Below are 23,778 nucleotides of genomic sequence, written 5' to 3' on the forward strand. Positions count from 1 at the left end.
TGAGAATACTGGAAACAATATCAATTGTTGTCTAAAAGACAAAGCAAATAATTATGAGTGGTTTTCCTTGCATCTTGACGAGTTGACAGATATAGCTGATACTACTCAGTTATTATTTATCTGAGGAGTCAATTCTGAGTCTACAGTGATTAAAGAATTAGCCTCAATGAATAGTCTGCATTGTAAAACTATAGGTGACAACATTTCCAAAAAAACTGAGAGAATACAAATTCTGCACAACCTGAAGGGGAATCTTCTAAGATGTGTTCCAATAGACGGTGGTAAAAATATTTATTTTTAAGCAGAAAAAGGACTTAATTGTACAAATTCATACAGCTTTTCAAAATGCAAGGCATCTTAAACCTATAGTGACTTCTTATATTATTCATTGGCAGGTACTTTGTGGAAAATATTTAAATCTATCATGTGTAATTGAAATAGTAGCATCAATGATGATATTCATTTACTTTTGTGGACTTAACCATCATTAGTCCTGTAAATTTTTGTTAGAATAGAATCTGAATATTCTACTTCTCCATCACATGGCAGAAACAATTGCTAACCAGTAGTAACATTTCATTATGATTTGTTTGAGCTCAGGGCCAAGATTGAAATTTTTATGAATGAGATGCACCACTATCACCTACTATAATTGGATACTGAATAGTTTTGGAAATGAGCTTTCCTACAGACTGTTAATGTTTCTTTAAAAATGCAACCTAAAATTATTAGGCAAAACAGCACTTACAAGTGAAATTTATACTGTGGTAAAGTCATTTCAGTGACAACTAATATTGTTTGAATCACATGTAATGTCAAACTGCTTTCTACATTTCCTGTGCTGTCAAAAGTTAAAACAAGAAGCAAGACCTCCATTTCCACATAAATGTGCAGCAGATATATTTTTCGAATTCAAACTACAATTCCAGCAGTGGATTTTTTTGGACTTTGATGCAAGTGCAAATGAAATTTCCTTATTTCAAAATCCATTTAACTGTGCAATTGAGGAGCTTCCACCTACCCTTCAATTGGAAGTAATTAATATAATGACATGCTAAAAGGCAAATACCAAGAGAAGAATCTAATAGAATTATTAAGTGCCTTTTAAATGATTGTGCTAAATTAAAATCATATGTTCATCAACAGATATTAGTATTTGACAGTATCTATTTGTGTGAAAAGATATTTTCAAAGACAAAATATATAAAACCTCATTATGAATCAGCATTAACAGATGGGCATGAGCAATTGATTCTGATGATAGGAAACACTAAGTTTGAACCCCAATTATGTGAAATGTTATCACTCTCCCACAATAAAAAAAATCAATTTTTCTCATCAGTAGACCTATATTATAGAAAATTATACTTAACTATTATTATCATCAAATTTTCCATTTTTGTCAACAAAGATTTATAGAAATTTGTTTTCTATCTTGTCATGTAATTGCCCACATAATATCCTTGATTTTGACTCTCAGCCTGAAAAGTCTAACATGTTTAATTTTTTGGGTCTTAACAGAAAAATGTTGCCAATCCCTGACATAGACTATTCTCTTATGCCCTTTATTATCAAAGGTGTCTACTAAAGATAATTCTTAAAATAATTTTATAAGTTCATGTTTGTTGAGTGCTTACTACCTGCAAAGCTGTTTAAGTTCAGACACTTTCTCAAGGTCAAACACTGGTAAATGAATTAACCATTATTTAGATGGTTAACAATGACATAGATAGTACTGTAGTTATAATTCTCATTTTACACATGAAAAAACTTAGGCTCAGAGAGGTTAAGTAATTACTCAAAGCCACACAACTGAGGCTTTGCAGCCAGGAATATGGGATTAAATCATGGTTAATTTCCTTACCACTGTATGACCTTGGGAAAGGCTGTGAACTTCAATTTCTCTACACTATAAATTGAAAATTACAGGACTACCTATATCATAGGGTTGATTTAAACATTAGATTAATTACTATATAGAAAGCACTTAGAACAACTATAGCTCTAGTGTGGAGTAGTCAGAAATGGCCTGGAAGTTCACTTTCAGTAAAGAGATTAATAAAATAGTTTATTATGTACCAGGAGTTGATGGAGAACAGTTCCCAATTCAGTTGTCAATTTGAACTTTTCACTTATGAAATCTATGCTATTGAGTTGACATTTGTTAAGGAAAAGAACCTAATGTCTGATAAACAGGCAAAAAATAAATATTACCTTTAAATATGACTATTGAAGATGTACTAAGTAGTTGAGAAAGCCAGTTGGGGTCATACTCACTTGGGCTTATGCCTAACTTTGCCTCCTTGTTAGCTGTGTGACCTTGGTCAAATCACTTAACCTTTCTGAGCTGAAGTACCTTCCTCTATAAAATGTAGATTTTAAGTAGCCTATTATACAGGATGGTGTGAGGATTTTAAAAGATCATGTATCAAAAGTACCTAAGATGAAACCTGATTTAAGAATGTGCTCAGCAAATGCTAGCTCATTTCCTTAGATTTGCCTTTGTACACTGACCCAAGGCTTGCAAGGCAAAGCAAGGCAAAACTAAATAAAAACAAAATGAAGTTAAAAAGCCCAAACAAATAAAAACCCCTTGTTAATTGGGTGTTGGTGGATAAAAAGACTCTGAAAGTACATCCAGTCAAATTTGAATTTCAGGTAAACTATGAAATTATTTGTAGTATAAGTATATCCCAAGCATTGCATGGGATATACTTACACTCACTAAATTCTTCACTGTTTATTCAAAATCCCAATTTAACTGGATGTCAAGTATTTCTATTTATTAAACCCGGCAGCTGAGACATGGTAGAATTTAGTAAGCCTAGACATGACAGACTCCTGAATAGCCAAGGCACAGAATTCAAAAGAGTCAAACATGTTTCCAACTTGCTAACTGCAAAAGCATCAAGGAAAAGGTTGACCCCACTCTCTCTGTCTCTGCCAAGTAAAGAGCCCAGATGGGAAACCCCAGGTGAGTGATTTAGCCTCCTGTGCACACTCTATGGGAGCCTGGTGCAGAGGTTGCTGGGAAAAACCGTGGCAGCCTGCCCTAGGTTTTCCTTTGGGTGGGGCCCTGCGGTTATGGTGTGGTGACTCTTTGTCACTGTGCCCCTGCCACGCCCTGCTTAGTCCACCTGGTGGTTGGGGGTGGGGGCAGAAGAGAGGTTACAGGCAGAAAAAAGGGCTTATCAATGTAACGTATTTCTTAGGTGGTTTGTGCATTGCTGTTTGGGCTTGCAAAACTTTAATTATTACTTTGATGCAGACTGGCTGCAGATTGTCACTGCCAGGCCTGATTTAATAGCCTGCTTGCACAAAGTCTGACAGAGATTGCTTTTGTTGCACTTTCTAACAGCTCGTGATGGTGGCTTTTTTACGTTAAGGAGGAAACTCTGTGGTTAAACTGTAGCCTAGGTATTTTTAGAGCCGTTACCATGTTAACCGAAATTTCGTACATTTCACCTGCAGGATATGCAGTCGTGCTTAGGGCCTTCCTTAAACTCTAACAAAAAATATAATTTAACAGTTGTGAATACTGTGTTTAGGACCAACTCCATGTTATCAGAAAAGCTACTGACCAAATACTGTACTGCTAAGAATTCTTTTTTTTGGATGGGTGATACTGTGCCATCAGGGAGTATTTTTTTCCTTGATATAAAAACGAGTTGAAGGAACATAACCAAAAGGCTAAAATTGGTTAGTTCTAAAGGTCAGAGCCTGAAGGCAGTGACCCATTTGTTAATCATTAAGCTTTTCCAAGCCGTCTCTGACAGAATTCTGGCTTTCTGCCACTTCTCTGGTCATTTTAAACTGCAAATTCTACTGTTTCAGTTCTTAAGTAGGTTTCAAAGGTTATGAGAAAGGCATAACTTGTTAGCTATTTTTCCTTATCAAACGTCTTTAGGGTTTTGGAAGGCAGAGCTGTTCTGTGTTAAGAGAATCTTCACAGCATACCCAGCCATACAGCATTTAAAGATGTACTCTTGGGTCCTCTGAAAAGGGAGGGTTTCTAGCTATCATTCCCATGTTAATTAGTTTCCACAGATAAGCAGGATGTGAGGGCTGAGGACACCCACTTAGCCATTAGGTATTAGTTCCCAAATCACTGCTATTTCAGGGTAGTTTTCTCCAACAATCCCAGCACTGAAAGTTCAAAAAACAGGAGCAAAATAACCACAATGTATTTATCATCTTCTGTCATCAGTTATAAAGTGGAAGTACTTTAAAATATTTTGAATGCATTTTTGTATAGCCCAGTGAAGTTCGAGTGCTATGACGTTTCATTGCCAAATTCAATGCCAGTTTATGCTCTAGTCCATCTGAATAAAAAGTGATCTGTACACCCAAAACACATAAGCAGAACTAAATTTTATGTAGCCAAGGGACATTAAGCTGCTAAAACATTTGCTTCAATATTGAACATGGAATAGTTGTTCTCTATTTCTCAAGGGAAAAAATATACAGTCAAACCTTGCTTATCCACAACCCAAACTTCCGGAAGGCTTAAGTATTTGGAACTGCTCCAAACCCAGAACAGGGGAGGAGTGAGAGGAATACAGTGGGGGTGGGAGAAGTGGGGAACAGAGAGAGACAGAGAATGAACTAGCAGAAAGCAAGCAAGTCAGCTTTTAGAAGTAGACCTGAAGCCCTAGCAACACTGAAAAGAGACCTGGAGCTTACATCTGATTGGCTTTCCAGCCAGAAGGAATGGAGAGCTCTGATTGGCTGGTGATGATGTCTCCAAATAACCAGCCTTTTTCAGGAAAGCAAATTTATGTGGCAGAAAGGACAAGAGATAGAAGAAGCAGGCAAGAAGAAAAGAGAGGAGAACAGAGAGAAAAAAAAAAAAACAAACCGGCAGATTATTTGTTACGGAGGTGGAGACTGAGACAAAAATGAGAATAACGAGCCTATTTACATAGCTGCTTACAGTTTACGAAGTGCTTTTACATGTAATCATTGATATTGTCTTTACAAAGACCTGCAGGGCTCCCAGAAGTTAAATGGCATGCCCCAGGTCACCCAGCTAGTAAGAAAAATAGTGCATGTCTTCTGGCTACAAATCTAACACTTTTGATATGGAGCAGGTGTTGTGGAGATAATGATTTAGAGTTGTCCTATAGGATGGAGGGCAGCAAATGCTCTGACAGCAGAAAAGAAAATCAGAAGGCACGTTTAGCGGGCAATGCAGATGGGAGTGAAGGGCTCCCTGTTCTTCAGGACCACACACCTTGAAGACATAGATACAGGAAACATCTCTGTGGGTATTTGGAAAGGGAGATGGTTGTGGTACAAATGAAAGCTACGTCTAGAGAGCTCAGAGGGCAGTCCTGAATATATTTCCCTGGGATGTGTCACAGTCGTCTTGCATTTAACATGTAGAAGTTGGATACTGAATTATTCCTTCCATCTATCCTTGAAAGCTGTTCCTTCCTCACGCTTAGTTGACAACATAACCATTCACCCAGTTGCTCAAGCTAAAAACCTGTAAGTTATCTTTGTCTTAATTTTCTCTCCATGTTTAATTTATCAGCAAGTCCTGCAGATTCTACTTCTAAAACACACCTTGAATAAGGCTACTCTGTTCATCTCTATAATCACCATTGTTTTCTCCTTCTGAGCCACTGCAATAACTTCCTATTTGGTTTCAATACTTTCTGGCACCCTGTCTTCCCCAGCTCTTGCCTCCCTCCCTTCAAATCCATTCTCTGGACTATGCCATCCTGTTTAAAACTTGCCTGAGAATAATTCAAAATCCTTCCTATGATCTGGCCCCAGTTTAATTTGTCTCACCTGCCTGGGACTCACTATTCTAGCTATGGAGGCCTCCTTTTTGCTACCAGAACACATCACAGTCTTTCCAGCTGAAGAGCCTTAAATATTTTGCTGGTCCCTGTCTCCTTGTCATCACATGGCTAGCTCTTTCTCCTATCTCATGCTATCTACACAGACAGTCCTACTCTCACAAGCTGTGTGAGTTCCCTTCATTCTCATAGAACCTTTTTATTAACTCTCTGTGATCTCTCAAACTGAAATTACTTATGTTTTTATTTGATTCCTTGTTTATCATCATCTTTTTATATGACTTCCCCCTACTAGTAATCAAACTCCATTAAGACAAGTATCAGGTCAATTTCCCTCATCACTGTATCCCCAGAGCTCACAACATGGTACACAGGAGATACTCAATAACTATGTGTCGAATGAATAAATTAATAAATATCAGGGAATTAACATACCCTACATGTTATATAGTACCATGCATCAATGGAGCCATGGATATGAGACACTGTGTTTCCTGTTTATAACCTGTTATTTGTTAATTCCTGTCAGAGTTGAGAGCTCTGATAGTAGCTGCCATCATTTGGGGAGTTCTGTGGAATCCTACCACCATGAGTTCTGGAAAAGGGAATCTGTGCTGGGACTTCAGGGATGGTATAAATTAACTCCCAAGGTTTATTAGTAGTAAACAATTAAAATCCACCCTGAAATTGGAGCTTTACTAAAGATAGCTATTTTGTAGCACGTAGGAAATTACAATATTAGTTTACCTCCTAGGATTCAAAAAGCATTCATTCTTTTTTGGAGTCAGAAAAGGAGAGGTCTGTCTTCTAACAGAACTGTGCTGGTTTTTTTTTTTTTTTTTTTCTTTGGTGACAGTCTGTGGAGCTCACACATTGGCCATAATAAAGCCTGCTATCTATTTTTGATTTGTCAAAGTTGTGCTTGAGAGTGATTAACGTACCCTTAGCAAAATGAATCATTCTATAGAGATTTAAAAGTCACGATGGAATCAATATCTTGGTCAAAGGTATTACTGCTTTAATTACATTCATTTGTTTCAATATTTCGGTTCTGGGGATCTCTTAACTGAGCTGTTAAGGATCCTTTTGAAAGTGAAGTTTACCATGGTGCCCTCTGGTGGAATGAAATTCGCACCGTTTTTAAAGCTAAAGCCCTATCTAGTGAGAATGCATCACTCTGATACAGAAATAAAAGAAGCAACATTAAATACGAATGTCCAAAAATATAAGCAGGGTACTCTTGCTATTGGGGGACTACAAGATATACATGCCTCAGAATATTTGCTTACAGATTCAGGGATAGGGCATGCAGGTGTTATAAAGGAAGAGCAATGACGTAATACATACAATTCCAAATCCATTAGAAAATGAGGGTCAGAAGCCACAGCATTTCATATCAACTGGCAACACTGACACTGACTAATTAGGTATTCTATTGAGAAAGTCAGAAGAAGGTGATGATAATTACAGAATTTGCAACAATATTCATAAATAGCTAGGAACACAAGGGGGAAATACAATTTGGTTGTGGTCTATCAAGAACCAGTAGATATTCATTTGATAGGACTTTTGTAATTAGGCACACCATCAAAGCTGATAAAACCATCAAAATGGTAAGTGTTGGTTAGCTGATAAAACCATCAAAATGGTAAGTGTTGGTTCCTTGAAACTGTATTGTGACCAGACTTAGTGACTCCTTGATAGAGCAGCTTTCACGTATCTTCACAAGGAAATAAAGTGAAAGTCTCTGGGACGCAATCTGGGTCACATACCACAGGGATCCTGCTCAGAGAATTTAGAACATTGGACCAGCTCACTAAGGAAAGATGTCAAGGCCTTTCTTTGAGGACCTAAGGAAGTTTTAAATATTCGTTCATCTGAATGCATTAAATAAAACTCTCATTCCAAATAAGATAAAAGAGGGGAAAAAAAGTGTTTGAGTATCTAATCCACCAAAGTGTCTGCAAATTATTTAGTGATTATTTCAGTACTCAAACTTCCTGAAAGGTGGAATGTGGGGCAGAGGAGTAGTGAGCAGGGAATATAGCACACATGCATTTAGTCGGCTTGTTGGTTTCTTTACTGGGGACCTTTCTTTGAAACTTGGTGCACCTCAGAGTTTAGAAAACCCAAAGCCAAAAAGCAACTAACAGCTGGCTCTTCTAAAGCAGTGACTCTCAGAGGAATGGTACTGCTTTCTAGGGGACATTCTGGAAGTTTATGAGGGCCATTTTTCTTGGGAAGGGTGTCTCAAAGTAGAAATTATTATGGGGGTGTTACTGACATTCAGTGGGTAGTAGTCAGGGAGGCAAGGGGAAGTTACATATCATGTTAGATTTTATGTGTTGAATGAATAAATGAATAAATATCAGGGAATTAACATACCCTACATGTTATATAGTACCATGCATCAATGGAGCCATGGATATGAGACATTGTGTTTCCTATAGATTTTTTTAATCATGTAGATTAAAAAAAATCTGTATGTAATGATTTAAGCCTAGGACCAAATTCAATCTTACATTAAAAAATTAAATACTTCTTTTCATGGTTTTAATACACAATTTCCCATAAATGCAAATCCAATGTAAACTAACTGAAGACTATACTTTGTTTCATTTGCACCTTACTGAGAATTGTTAATCATTTTTGAAAGTTGTAATATCAATATCCATGGCACATATGATATTTGAATCCTCTGAAAATACAACTGCAATCATTTGTAACATCCCAATTCAAAGTGATATACAAACAGGTGTGTCTGATTATGGCTTCGAGCATAGTTGTACCCAAGAATTTTCAATTATTATTATGATATTCCTTTCTTCTTCTTTAAATTACAATTAGGCAATCACATTAATGATTTTAAAATAATGTGTATTGGCCAGGCATAGTAGCTCACATCTGTAATCCCAGCACTTTGGGAGTTCCGAGGCCGGTGGATGACAAGGTCAAGAGACCGAGACCATCCTGGCCAACATGGTGAAACCGTCTCTACTAAAAATACAAAAATTAGTTGGGCGTGGTGGTGGCGCCTGTAGTTCCCAGCTACTTGGGAGGCTGAGGCAGGAGAATTGCTTGAACCCTGGAGATAGTGGCTGCAGTGAGCCAATGCCACGCCACTGACTCTAGCCTGGTGACAGAGCGAGACTCTGTCTAAAAAAAAAAAAAATGTACTGGTAGGTTGTGTTATCCATGAATTTCATTTAAGAATAGTAAGAGATGTTATTGAAAATATTTGTTATTAAAAGAGGACATGGGATGATAATGAAAATGGCAGAATAAGGGACTCTGAAAACCCTCTCCTCCATAAAAGCAATAAAAATACTGGCAAAAATTGTCAGTGTAAACTTTTTCAGAACTCTCGAAATTAGTCAAAGACTAGCAAAAATCAGGTAAGCTTTTATTTTAAAAAATGGCTGAATGTCAGTAAAAACTGAGCTTTTTTGTCTTTTACTCTGCTCTTTTCTCATTCTCCCTCCCCTGCCCCCAGCTCTGCAATAACCTGGGAAACCAACAGCTTGCAATCATGATAAACACTGGCAGTCTGGCAGCCCCTGGAGGGGATAGAACAGGGTTAGAGCTCTCTCCAAACTCCATTTCCAGAGAACTATCATTATTTGACCTATCTGATGGTTCCCTGAAATATTCCACTCATAATATTGTCTCTATGTGACTTGACTTAGAGCTCACCCAGTGTGAATATTTTTCTTAACAGAAATGATATTCAATTATTTGTAGAAAAGACTCAGTGGCAATTGTTTCACATCACCATTGCCTGAGGCAGTACATAAGAGTTGAAGCAAATAATCAGCATACCAAAAGCTTAAAGGGAGAAGCTGTGGAAAGATATGTCCACAGGATGATTTGAAAAGCACAGACATAACAGTGGGAATCTAGAAGTCCAAGTTCATGTGTAGGGATATGAGGGTACTCAGTGCTATCTGCATGCTCAGGAAAGACCTGAGAAAGATCTAAATTCTCATCTCTGCCTAACCTTGTGGCTCTATGCAGGCAGGAAGTGAAAGTGAAGGCAGAGTTTCATACTGCCTGCTGGAGCATTCAAGGTGTGCTCCAAATGCACACAGAGCCCTTAGGCAAAGATTGGAAGACTTATGAGCTCCAGGAATTTCAGAAAATCTTTGTCCAATCATTAGCTGAACACTAAGTTAGCTATCAAAGACTCCAATGGCCACCTATGACAAAGAAATCAAACATTAAATAATTAGTTCAAACAAAGAAAACAAGCACCAACTACAAACAGCAACTTTCACAACTCTGGAGAGGTAGGAGATTCTGATTTCAAGAGTTGCAACATTTTTTAAAATGTAGTTTCAACAAAAAATTAGGAGACATTCTAAGAAACGAAAAGTATAGCACACATGCAGTACAAAAGCAGTCAATGTAAACTGTCTCTGAGGAAGCCCAGACATTGTACTTACTAGACAAATATTTAAATAAGCCATTTTAGTTGCATTCAAAGAACTAAAGAAAACCATGTCCAAAGAACTAAAGACAAGTATGAGAATGATTTTGCATCAAATAGAGATCAATAAAGAGATAGAAATATAAAATAGAGCAAAACAGAAATTCTGGAATTGAGAAATAAAATAACAGAAGAAAAAAATTTTACTAGAAGGGCTCGATAGAAGATTTGAGCAGGCAGAATAAAGAATCAGCAAACTTGAAGATGAGTCAACTGATGCTATCAAGTCTGAGGAAGAGAAGGAAAAAAGAATGAGGAAAAATGAACAAAGCCTCAGACACTTGGGGAACACCATCAAATATATGCACAGTGGGAGTCACAAGAGAGGAGAGAAAGGAGTGGAAAGAATATATATAAAAATAATGGCAAAAACTTTCCAGTTTGATAAAAAATCATTAATCTATACATCCAACAAACACAACACACTCTATGTAGAATAAAATCAGAGAAATTCATACCTATATGCATCATAGTCAAACCACTGAAATACAAAGACAAAGAGAATCCTGAAGCAGCAAGAAAGAAGTGACTCATTATGTTCCAGGGATTCTCAATAGGATTAGCAGCTGATTTCTCATCAGAAACTATGGTGGTCAGAATGCAGTGGCATGACATTCAAAAAGCTGAGAGAAAAAAACATCTACCAAGAATTCTACATTCAGCAAAACTATCCTTCAGAAATAAAGGAGAAATCAAGACACTTTCAAATAAGCAAAAAAAACTGTGGCAATTTATTGGCAGCAAACCTGCTCTTCAAAAACTACTCAAGGAAGTCCTTCAGGCTAAAATGAAAGGTCAATAGACTGTAATTTGAATCCAGATGAAGAAATAAAGAAAACTGGTAAAGATAACTATATAAATATAAAAGAAAGCACAAATTTCCTTTTGTTTGTAGCTCTTTATTGGATTTGAAAGACAACTTTAGAAAGTAATAATTATAAATCTGTGTTAATGTGTATACAGTGTACATAGATGTAATTTGTATGACCAAGGCAGCACAACAAAATAGGGAGAGACTGGAGCTATATAGGAGCAAAGGTTTGATATACTATTGAAATTAAGTTCATATTAATCCAAACTAGATTGTTGTAAATTAAGATATTAACTACAAGCCCAAGGTTGACTACTAATAAAATAACTTTAAAAATATATTAATAGTATAATAAATGACAAGAAAATTAAAATGATACCCTAGAAGAATTCTACTTAATACCAAAAAAGGAAGTAATGGAGAAATAGAGGAAGAAAAATGACTTAAGACATATAGAAAACAAATAGCAAAATGGCAGACATAAATCCTATCTTATCAGAAATTACATTAAATGTAAATTAATTAAACACTGATTTAAGGCTTAGTTTGGCATAATGGATTAAAAAAAAAAACCCTGATCCAACTCTATACTCTCTATAAGAGATGCACTTTAGATTCATGACACAAATAGGTTGAAGGCAAAAGGTTGGGAAAAGATATACCACACAAACAAAAACTAAAATAGAACTAGAGTGGTTACACTAATACCAGAAAAAAAAACAGACTTTAAGAAAAAAACCCTTACTAGAGACAAGATTATTTTATAATAATAAAAGAGTTAATCCACTAAGAACATATAACAATAGTACATAAATGTGCATCAAACAACAGGGTCCCAAAATACATGATGCAAAAACTTACAGAAGTGAATGGAAAAATAATAGTTGAAGACATCACCTTCCCACTTTCAATAATGGATAGAACAGCCAGACAGAAGAGCAATAAAGAAACAGAGGACTTGAACAACACTATAAACCAATTAGGCCTGACATGCATATACAAAATACTTCACCCAATAACAGCAAAATAACACATTCTTCTCAAGCATACATGGGACATTCTCCAGGATAGAACCTGTGTTAGGCCATAAAACAAGTTTTAGTAAATTTAAAAGAATTAAAATGATAAAATGTATGTTCTCTGGTAGCAATGAAATGATATTAGAAACCAATAATAGACAGAAACATAGACAAAAATTTGGAAAATTTACAAATATATGGGAATTAAACAACACACACCTAAATAGGACAAAGATATAACAAGGGAAGTTAGAAAATACTTTGAGATAAATGAAAATGAAAACACAATATACCAAGCCTTACTGGATGTAGGTAAGCAGTGTTTACAGTAAAATTTGTAACTGTAAATGCCTACATTAAAAGAAATAAAGATCTTAAATCAATAACCTGACATCCCAACTTACAAAACTAGACAAATAAGAGCAAAATAAGCCCAAAGAAAGCAGAAGAAAAAAATAATATTAGAATACAGATAAACAAAACAGAGACAGAAAACAGAGAGATCAATGATTCATAGATCCAACACAATCACTATAAAATCCCTACTGCTTTTATTTTGCAGAAATTAACAAGCTTATTTTAAAATTCATATGAAAATTCACAGGGTTAAAATAGCCAATACAATCTTGAAAAAGTAAAAAAAAGGTGAAGGACTCAACACTTCCCAGTTTCAAAACTTACTACACAGCTACAGATATCAAGACAGTGTGGTACTGGTCATAAGGCAGACATCTAGATCAATGAAATAAAATTGAGAGTCCAGAAATAATCCCATATATCTATAGCAAATTGATTTTGACTGGGGACCAAGGCCATTCAGTGGGGGAAAGAATGGTCTTTTTAACAAATGGTTCTGGGGCAACTGGATATCTACATATAAAAGAATGAAGCCATGTTTTCGTATATGTTTATAAGATTATTTGGGCATGGCAAGGCCAACAGATCAGAAGATGACTGCCATTGCAAAGATAGTTTGTTTTACTCATAGATCCCAAAAGAAGAGGCACACCACACCATGGAAGGCCACACATGGAAGATCCAGGATCAACAAGAGGCAGAGGAAAAGAGAAAATTGTGAGCAAGAGCCTTAACTGTGATTTTTGTGAAAGGAACAAGTGAGTCAGGGTGAGCAGATGTAGGATTGGCTACTTTGAATAATTTTAGTGGACTCTGGAGCATAGGGGAAGTCCCTAGTTGTATCGTACCTGGCTCTAGGCAATTAAGGTAGGTGGATAGTGGCCCAGAGTGTGAGAGCTGGTTAAAGAGGGGGTTGAGGTTAAAATCTCTGGATTGGGTGATTAGCACTTGAAAGAAATCCTCATGGGCTGGTGGTTTACTATATCTAAGAATTGACTAACTCTAAAAGGGTCAGTTCCTCCAGCATCATCAGGGCCCAAGACACTAAAACATCAGAATACAGAAAATAAAAGACATGGTTAATACAAGGTGGATCTCTACATGGTATACAAACATCAACCCAGAATAGAGCAAAGATATGAATGTAAGAGCAAAAACTATAAGACTCTTAGAAGAAAACAGTCATAAATTTTCAGGACCTTGGCTTAGGCAATGGTTTGTTAGATATCAACAGAACAACCAACCAAATGGGGCAAAAAGATAAATTGAACTTCATCAAAATTAAAAACTTTGTGCTTCAGAGACTAGGATCAAGAAGTTAAAAAGTTGACACATTGAATAGCAAAATATTTGCATATCATATATCCGACAGGGAACTTCTATCTAAAATACACAAATAACTCTTATAATTCAATAATAAAAATATAAATAACCCAATTAAACAGTGGACAAAAAATCTGAATAGATGTTTTTCCCAAAGATGATAAACAAATGGCCAAAAAGCACATGAAAAGATGCTTAACATCATTAGTCATTAGGGAAATGGAAATCAAAACCACAATGGCATATCATTTCATACCTCCTAGGATGGCTAAAATCAAAGAGACAGTAACAAATATTGGCAGGAATATAGTGTCATTGGAACCCTCATACATTGCCACTGGGAATGTAAATAGTACAACTCCTTTGGAAAACAATTCCTCAAAAAATTATACATAGAGTTACCATATAACTTAGCAATTTCACTCCTAGGTGTATACTAAAGACAACTAAAAATAAATGTTCAGACAGAAACTTGTACATGAATGTTCATAAAATTTTTATAGCAATAGTATTTATAATAACCAAAAAGTTGAAGCAACCCAAATGTGCATTAATTGATTAATGGATAAACAATTGTGGTATATCCATAAAATGGAATATTATGCAGTCAGAAAAAGGAATGAAGTACTCATTCATGCTATAACATGGATGATCCTTGAAAATATTATTCTAAGTGGAAAAAAAAGCGGACACACAAGTCCACTAACTGTATTATACAAAATATCCAGAATAGGCAAATGCATAGAAACAGGAAGGAGATCAATGGTTGCCAGAGGTGGGAATGGGAAGTAACTACCAATGGGCATGGAGTTTCTTTTTGAGGTGATGAAAATATTCTAGAATTACACAGAGGTGCTTGTTACACATCTCTGTGAATACATAAGAGTGATTTTTATGGTATGTGAATTATATTTCAATTTTTAAAAAAGGACATTGGGTTGGTACTACCTCCCTGTGGTTGCTATGAAAAATTACCACAAACTTGGTGGCTTAAAACAACAGAAATCTATTTTCTTAGAGTTCTGGTGTCTATAAGTCAGCAGTTTCATTGGGTAAAAACCAAGTTGTTGGTAGGGTTCACTCTCCCAGAAAGATCTAAGGGAGAAGCTATTCCTTGACTCTTCCAGCTTCTGGTGGCTGTCAGCATTCCTTGCCTTGTGGCTATTTCACTCGAATCTCTTACTCTGGGGTCACATTGCCTCTTCAGTGTTTCTGTCAAATCTTTCCTTGCCACTCTCTTATAGGGACACTTGTGATTGGATACAGGGTCCACCTGGATGATCCAGGTTAATCTCTCCATCTAAAGATCTTTAACTTAATCGCATATGTAAAGACCTTTTCTTCCTTATAAGGTAATATCTACAAGTTCCAGAGAATAGAATTTAATATATTTGCGTGGCCCGTTATTCACCTGACTATGGGGTTTGATAGGATTGAAAATTACCCATCTACAAGATAGGGTCTCTTTAGCATGACATACAGGAATCCCAATTTTCCTTTGACCTCCCTTTGTAGCTTCATTTATTTTCTCCTTGGATTCTCTGGTCTAGTCACACTGAACTTAATGCAATCTTTTGTCATACATCCATGCCCTTGTACATACTGTTCACTCCACTGAATATACTCTTTCCTCTGTCATACTTTCAATCTTTCAGGATCTTATTAATTACCTCTCTGTGAGTACTAGGAAGTGTTATCTCTATCCTCTTTACTGTGTGTTGCTTCCATTTTGAAACATACATGACATTTTATGAATCTGTTTACATTCCTAGTTAATCTACTAGACTATATTTGTCAAATGCAGGGATAATATTTAACTTCCTTATGTGTTAAGAACGGGGCTTGACATATAAAATACATGTATCTTGAATGAATGACTTAACAGTTTATTATCAATGTGCCATTTTAAGTACCCAAGCATCAGGAGCAGGCATTTATTAAATTCTACTTATTTAGGACTTCTGTTGCTTATGGAAAGGTACTTGTTTCTCAATTTTGAGAGTATTTCAATGCCCCTATGTGACCTAGATTTGTTTAGAAGAATATCTTAACTATTTAAAAATACAGATATGTAACTCAAATTCCTTAATGTACTATTCAATATAATTTATTGAATATTATTTCCTAGATATTATAATTTTTAAATAATATTCAGTTCTTCTGTCCTTTAATGAACATTTTAATTTTCCTTCAGAAAACAATAATCCAAATTGTATTGGATGTTGAATTCCAGGATTTCTCCCAATTTCTGCCCCCTCCCACCCCTTTTACCATAACCCTGTGGTTGCCATTGATTTGTAAGCTAAATTTCACCTTTAGGAAAGACACACTTCAGAGAAATGCACTTCTGATTATTCTGAGAAAAATCAATTGAAAAATCAATGTGACAAAAAATAAAAATCAACATGCTTTCTATCAACCAGAACTTATAAATTCTTTCTAAATACAGTAAACATATTCTTAGTAAATTAACCATAATAAATATTGAGACAGGTCTTTATAACATATATGTTGAAATTCGGTCCTAGAAAATATTGGACTAGTTGAACAGAACTCAGTTACTCTTAGCATTCACAGCCTCAGAATGTCAAAATACTAAACACCAGAATAGGGTGTTCTAATTATTTATTGAAAATGAGTTCTTTAGCAAATTAAAAGTTAGTCAGAGACTTTCTTATTCTGATGGTTCAAGATTTTGCATTGCCCAAGTATTAGAATTATCATGAGCAATTCTCTTGCAATTCTACTGTAGGTTAAAAGTTATATGGCTAAGGCCTTGGAAATATCATATAAAATGATGTCATATTTGTTGTTGATTTGTTTATTTTTAAAAGATAATGTAGGGCAAAATTCTGGGCAGATACAGTATAGACGCAGTTACATTCTATAAAAATAGAACAACTAGGATAGTAAAATCAAAGGCCCACAGACAACATCTAAAGCAAAATGAGGTGACAAAATGTATGTGCATAAATCCTCATACACGGCTACTGAATTGGGAGGGTGTTTTGCCTAATCCAACTATAGGTAGTGAACAGTATCTGTGACTCATTAAGGTCTGATGGTGCTAGATCAATCTAGGCCAGACATATTCTCAAAACCGATTAGCCAAAGCCCCCTAACTAGACAGGATCCTATTCCACACTACGGAGAAACTCCTGGGAAGAGAATCCAAATTGAACAGGACTCGAGCAATAAGATAGAGAAAAGACAGTGTCCAACTGAAAATGGGGTAGGAGCAGGGAAAGCAGATTTCAGAAAGAATGAGGATTTTTTTTTTTTTGATCATGCCTTTCAAAAGAGGGAGCTCTAGAGTTCTGAATCAAAAAAATTTATTCTTGCCTGCACCTCTCTTCTCACAGTACAGAAACACTTATTCACTGAAACCAACTGAGCAGCAGAATAAAACTGTCCATACAAAGGCATTACAAGACAAAATAGAAAGGGCAGAACAACTCCCCTAGAAAGTATACCAGAGAGACACACATGGGAGTTCCAGAAAAAGAAAATCAGAGCAATGGAACAGAACAAATACTAAACTTGTTTTTTAAAAGAAATATGATCAATATTACACATTGAAAGAGTGAATCACGTCTCTGGAAAAAAGGGAAAAACCAGTAACAGCCATTGCTGAGACATATTCTAGCAAAACTAGGAGTCTTTAATAGTTTTACAGCTAAAAGTTTCTTTTAAATAATACTAATAAATTGTTGGGGTTTCCAAGCAAAAAGACAAAGTCATTTATAATGAAAAGAAATTCAGATTATTATCAAACTTTTTGACAGCAACATTGTATGCAGAAGACAATGTAGTGTGAGCCAGAGACTTAACAGACATTCTATTTTATAGAATTTTATAGAAAATTCTATTTTATAGAATGTTCCTGAGTTCTTGCACCTTTACTGAGTAATCTCTAAAAGTACAAGCTATAGACAAGCAGTTACAAATGAGATATTGACAAAAGTACTGATAAGTGGGCAATTAGTTAACAAGCAGAATGTTCTTTAGAAATATTCTAGTGAATAAAGTAAAATGTATTTTTTGCAATTCCTAACGAATTAATAGACCTCAGCAATATTATAATAACAGTTTATCTCCTAATAGAAGAATACAATACTATAAAGTAGTCTCTCACACCCCCCAATGAATCTGATCAAGCCTCTAGACATAACTGTCAATTTATAGGAAATACAAGACTCAGATGAATGTTAAGTGACATCATGCATTTCAGCAAAATGCAGACCACAGAAACCATACAAGGCAAAAATAATCCCTGGTTTCTTCAACAAAAAATTACAAGGGGAAAAATGAGAAAAAAACCCATAGATTAAAAGAGATTTAAGAGACATAAAAGTTAATTACTTATATTACAATTGCATTTCTATTATAAAACCTTATTTTGATCTTGATCAAACATACAAACTTATACATACATGTGCACATAAGAAGATCAAAGAAATATGAACATTGGCTGGCTATTTGATGATATTAATTATGTGATGGGGTACATGTTAAATAGAAATTGTTAATACTTGTGCCTGTGATAACTTTTGTTATGGTTTAAAACAAGTACCTTTATCTTGGAGAAACATACACTGAAATATTTAGAGATGAAATAATATGATGCCGGAAATTTCCATCAAATAATTTTGGTCACATTGGGATTCTAGATAAAACAAGGTTGACTGTATGTTGATAATCGCTAAATCTAGATTCAATATTCTGTAATCTCTACATTTGCACACACTTGAAGATTTATACAATAAGTTTTAAAATAAAAGACAATTTAGTGGGAAGGACCTATTTTAATTAATTAAAGGATTCTTGTGGCTTTTTTTCCCTTAGCTGACTAAAATACATACATTTGTCTAGTTTAATATATGCTGGGCTGTGCCTAGAGACTTCACTTGTAATCCAGGTGCTCTGCAAGGCTGATGCAGGAGAATCACTTGAGCTCAGGAGTTTGAGACCATCCTGGGCAATATAGGGAGACCCTGTCTCTGCAAAACAAAAAATAAAAAAAAATTAGTTGTGTGTGGTGGTGCACACCTGTAAGACCCAGTTATTTGGAAGGCTGAAGTGGTAGAATCACTTAAGCCAAGGAGCTCAAGGTTACAGTGAGCTATGATCACACCACTGAACTCCAGCCTCGGCAACAGAGCAAGGCCTTGCCTACAGAAAACAACAAAGGACAAAAAAGAAAAAAAAAAATGGAAGTCTAGTTCTATAATCCATACACTTATTGATAAGATTGTGGAATTTACAACAAAAGTAGTTTTCTATTAAATTCCTTTAAACTTATAATTTTCATATCATTCTCATCAGGAATCCCAGCTTGTTAACTTTGTTAGTATACATGAGGTATGGTTGAAAGGCTTCAATGTATTGTAGAAAGTGCATGCAACTGAGAATCAATTGACCTTGGTTTCAATCCTGCCTCTGTTTCCAAGAATCTTTGTGACCTGGGACAAATTGTTTAATCATTCTAAGCCTGTTTCATCATCTGGATAATGAAAGAGTTCCCTAATCTTCTTACAATTCAGACATTACCACCTCTAAGGTGTTTTTTTTTTTTCCCCCAGACTTTTTATTCTGCTGAAAAAGTACTATGGCATTTTCCTAAAGTCAAATAGGCAGAAGTTTAAAATAAGGTCTAAACTTCTAAGTCATAGGCCAAGTGACAACAGAATAGTAATTTATCCAGGAAATATAATTTTAAGTTAGAAGATGAGGAAAACATGGCTTAAGTTTGACGGGAAAGTTCTAAATATAAGAATGGATCCTAAACTTATGAGGAAGTAGCAAAATAATGCTACTGTGGAAAAATGAAACTTGGTAACACAAGATGAATGAAGAACTGCAGCAAAGAGAAACCAGGAGGTTATCCAGACACTTGACTCAGGACTTCCCAAATTCTATCTTGTTTATTCTTAGGTATTAAGTGAAATACAGTGTACTTGAGAATGGCAGGCATGAACCTGTCGAAAGGGTCACAAAATAGGAAAAGCTAAGGCAACTAAGATCACTTGGCCCAGGGAATGCTGAAGTGGAGGGAAACTACAATAACAATTTTTCAAATTGGCAAATAGATATTATCCAGATGAAGATAAGGAGCTGTTTTAGTCACCTGGGTAGTATCTGGGGCTTATATTACAGAAGAGAGAATTATAGTTAGACTTAGGAAAAACTTCCTGGCACCTGGCAATTGGAAATGTTCCTTCTCTGGGCATCTTTAAGCACAGGGCAGAATACTACCTTGAGATGATTTTAGTGTAGACTTCTTGAAGTTGTGAGGATAACCAAATGCTGCATATCTAGTGATTTACATTCAAATCTCATAGATGTGGGTAAAACTAATTGGTTTGGTGCAGACACAATTCTGGCAGGTACAATTCGGGCAGATGTAGATCAGGCCTCATTTCCTTCTCTGATTATTTCAGTTTCCTATTTCCATGAACTATCATAATTGTCAACATCATTTCTTAGATCTATTAGTAATTATTTTATAAATTTGGGAGCTCCAGTGTTAGGTGCATATATGTTTATGATTGTGATATTTTCCTGTTGGACAAGGCCTTTTACCATTATATAATGTCCCTCTTTGTCTCTTTGAACTGCTGTTGCTTTAAAGTTTCCTTTGTCTGATATAAGAATAGCTACCCCTGTTTGCTTTTGGTGTCCCTTTGCATGAAACGCCTTTTTCCAACCCTTTAAGTTTTTGTGAGTCCTTATGTGTTAGGTGAGTCTCCTGAAGGCAGCAGATGGTTGTTTGGTGAGCTCTTGTCCATTCTGCAGTTCCATATCTTTTAAGTGGAGCATTTAGCCCATTTACATTCAATGTTAGTATTGAAATGTGAGGTACCATTGCATTCATCATGCTCTTCATTGTCTGTATACTTTTTTTTGTTTTGTTTTTTGTTCTTGCTTTTTAACTTGTATTTTTCATTTATAGGTCCTGTGTGATTTATGCCTTAAAGAGGTTCTGTTTTGATGTATTTCCAGGATTTGTTTCAAGATTTAGAGCTCCTTTTAGCAGTTCTTGTAATGGTGGATTGTTAATGGCAAATTCTCTCAGCATTTGTTTGTCTGAAAAAGACCGTATCTTTCCTTCATATATGATGCTTAGTTTCACTGGATACAAAATTCTTGGCTGATAATTGTTTTGTTTGAGGAGGCTGAAGATAGGGCCTCAGTCCCTTCTAGTTTGTAGGGTTTTTGCTGAGAAATCATCTGTTAATGTGATAGGTTTTCCTATAAAGGTTACTTGGTGCTTCTGTCTCACAGTTCTTAATATTCTTTCTGTTGTCTTAACTTTGGATAACCTAATGACAATGTGCCTACGTGAAGATCTTTTTGCGATTAATTTCCTGGGTGTTCTTCGTGCTTCTTGTATTTGGATGTCTAGGTCTCTAGCAAGGCTGGGGAAGTTTTCCTCGATTATCCCCCAAATATGTTTTCTAAGCTTTTAGAATTCTCTTCTTCCTCAGGAACACTGATTATTCTTAGGTTTGGTTGTTTAACATAAACCCAGACTTCTTGGAGGCTTTGTTCATATTTTCTTGTTCTTTTTTCTTTGTCTTTCTTGGATTGGGTTAATTCAAAGACCCTGTCTTTGAGTTCTGAATTTCTTTCTTCTACTTGTTCAATGCTATTGCTGAGACTTTCCATAGCATTTCGCATTTCCAAAAATGTGATCAAAGTTTCCTTTTGTGGTAATCAGGGAACACTTCTACACTGCTGGAGGGAATGTAAACTAGTACAGCTGCTATGGAAAACAGTGTCGAGACTCCTTAAAGAACTAAGAGTAGAACTACCATTTGATCCAGCAATCCCACTACTGGGTATCTACCCAGAGGAAAAGAAGTCATTATTTGAAAAAGACACTTGCACACGCAGGTTTACAGTAGCACAATTCACAATTGTAAAATTGTGAAACCAACCCAAATCCCCATCAATCAACAAGTGGATAAAGAAACTGGTATACGATGAAATACTACACAGCCATAAAAAGGAATGAATTAACAGCATTTGCAGTGACCTGGATGAGATTGGAGACTATTATTCTAAGTGAAGTAACTCAGGAGTGGAAAATCAAACATTGTGTGTTCTCACTGATATGTGAGAGCTAAGCTATAAGGACGCAAAGGCATAAGAATGATACAACGGACTTTGGGGACTTGTGGGGAAGAATGGGAGGGGGGTGAAGGATAAAAGACTACAAATATGGTGCAGTGTACACTGTTCAGGTGATGGGTGCACCAAAATCTCACAAATCACCACTAAAGAACTTACTCGTGCAATCAAATACCTCCTGAACCCCAATAACTTATGGAAAAAAAATTGCCAACACCAAAAACTTCTTAAATTCTGTGTGCATGTGGAATATGCCAGCCCACTACCAATGAAAAGAACATAATATCTATCCTTTTGAGTATCTAGTCCTTCTCCTTATGAAAAAAAAAATGCAACATTTATTGTTTCTGTTGTTAATTTGGTTTGGTTTGTGATTCGTTTTTCTATGGCTATGGTCTATTAGATTCCTCTATGATGAGAGGGTGAGAAAAAGGTGGTTATGCTATACATGGATGATGTGAGAGGAGAAAATTAATAATAGTACAAAGAAAGAGAAGGGAGTGAGAATTAAGGTAACTGTAATTATCATGAGAAGAAAAGGGAGGGGAAATGGCAGAAATGAAGAAAGGACAACTCTAACTCCTTCGGTAGGTCAAGAAATATTTACTAGTACCAGGAGTAAAAGGGTAAATAAAACAGTCATAGTTCTATCTCTTGTGGTACCCACTGCTGCCCTACTACAGCTGCTGGCCTAACCTAGGGAATCACAACTGTCAGAGCTAAAAACAACAGCTAGTCCCTGCTTTGAAAGTTATTATTAGGGTACTCTGATTTCATTATTAGTATTTGCTTTGTAGCACATGGAAATCTCTGTGTGGAAAACATAAATGACATAGGTGACCTAACTTGGGTTAATATATAGCATAAAATGCTTCCATCTAAGGAAATAATTATGAATATAAACTTTGAGTCTGCTATCCTCTCTACTTTTGTGTTGAATTTTTAATGTACTTGCCTTTACCCCCACCTCCCACCCTAATTTCCAGTAGTGTGCTGATGAAAGATGAAAGAAAAAGCAAGTTTTTAAAGAGATAGGGCACATATTATATACATGCAATTATTAAATGTGTTTAAACTGCATATAGTTCTGCACCTCAGCTAAGGATGTCTGGAAATTGTCCAAAATATATTTTGAAAACAGAATCATGGTGGCTTTATGTAGAGAAGAATTGTTCAATTGAATGTGAAAGCTTTTATTTTTCTATTTCCTTTTTATTTTCTTCCTTTTTTTTTTTTGTTTCCTCTACAAGCATTATGCAGTGAGATGAAACTTCTCCCTTTCCACATTTTAGACACCGAATAACACTGTTGCTATGGTCTGAATGTTGGTGTTCCTCCAAAATTCATATGTTAGAACCTAATACCAAATATGATAGTAGTAAGAGGTGAGGCATTTTGAGAAGAGCCCTAATGAATGGGTTTAGTGCCCTAATGAAAAGAAGTCAAAAGGAGCTGCCTTGCCCTGACTGCCACGTGAGGACACAGCAAGAGAGAACCATCCTGCCTCAGCCTCCTGAAGTACTGGGGTTACAGGTGTAAGCCACTGCACCCGGCCAATAAATTTTTTTTTTCATAAATTACTTAGTCTAAGATATCTTGTTACAGAAACCCAAATGAACTATTATCAATTTGGTGCTTTATATAATGCAATTTATTTATTTGGAATTTTTTTTTGCATACTGTTTATTTTTTATAACCTTCCTTGTTTCAAAAATAATTTTTGTAAATTATATTTCTCTATGAAAAGTCTGATTTGTTTTAATTGGGATTATGTTTTCTTAAATGATTTGTTGAGAACAAAACCTTAGTGGAGACCCATTTCTGAAAATACAATTTAGATAA

The 23,778-nt window shown here is 35.6% G+C and overlaps 1 protein-coding gene across 9 annotated transcripts in view; it reads right to left on the minus strand.

The window, feature by feature from the left end:
• Positions 1-23,778, minus strand: part of RNLS (renalase, FAD dependent amine oxidase) — a 413,866-nt gene that overhangs the window by 207,987 nt on the left and 182,101 nt on the right. Inside the window, exon 5 of one of the 9 annotated variants that reach the window (XM_074002165.1) lies at positions 18,703-18,803. The exons of the other annotated variants lie outside the window; for them this stretch is intronic. Coding sequence (XP_073858266.1) covers positions 18,802-18,803 — 2 coding nt within the window. The 3' untranslated portion in view covers positions 18,703-18,801. Of the gene's footprint in view, positions 1-18,702; positions 18,804-23,778 lie in introns of those variants that run through there. 9 annotated transcript variants of the gene reach the window in all.

This window comes from Macaca fascicularis, chromosome 9 (assembly GCF_037993035.2).
Source record: "Macaca fascicularis isolate 582-1 chromosome 9, T2T-MFA8v1.1".
Classification (NCBI taxonomy): Eukaryota; Metazoa; Chordata; class Mammalia; order Primates; family Cercopithecidae; genus Macaca; species Macaca fascicularis.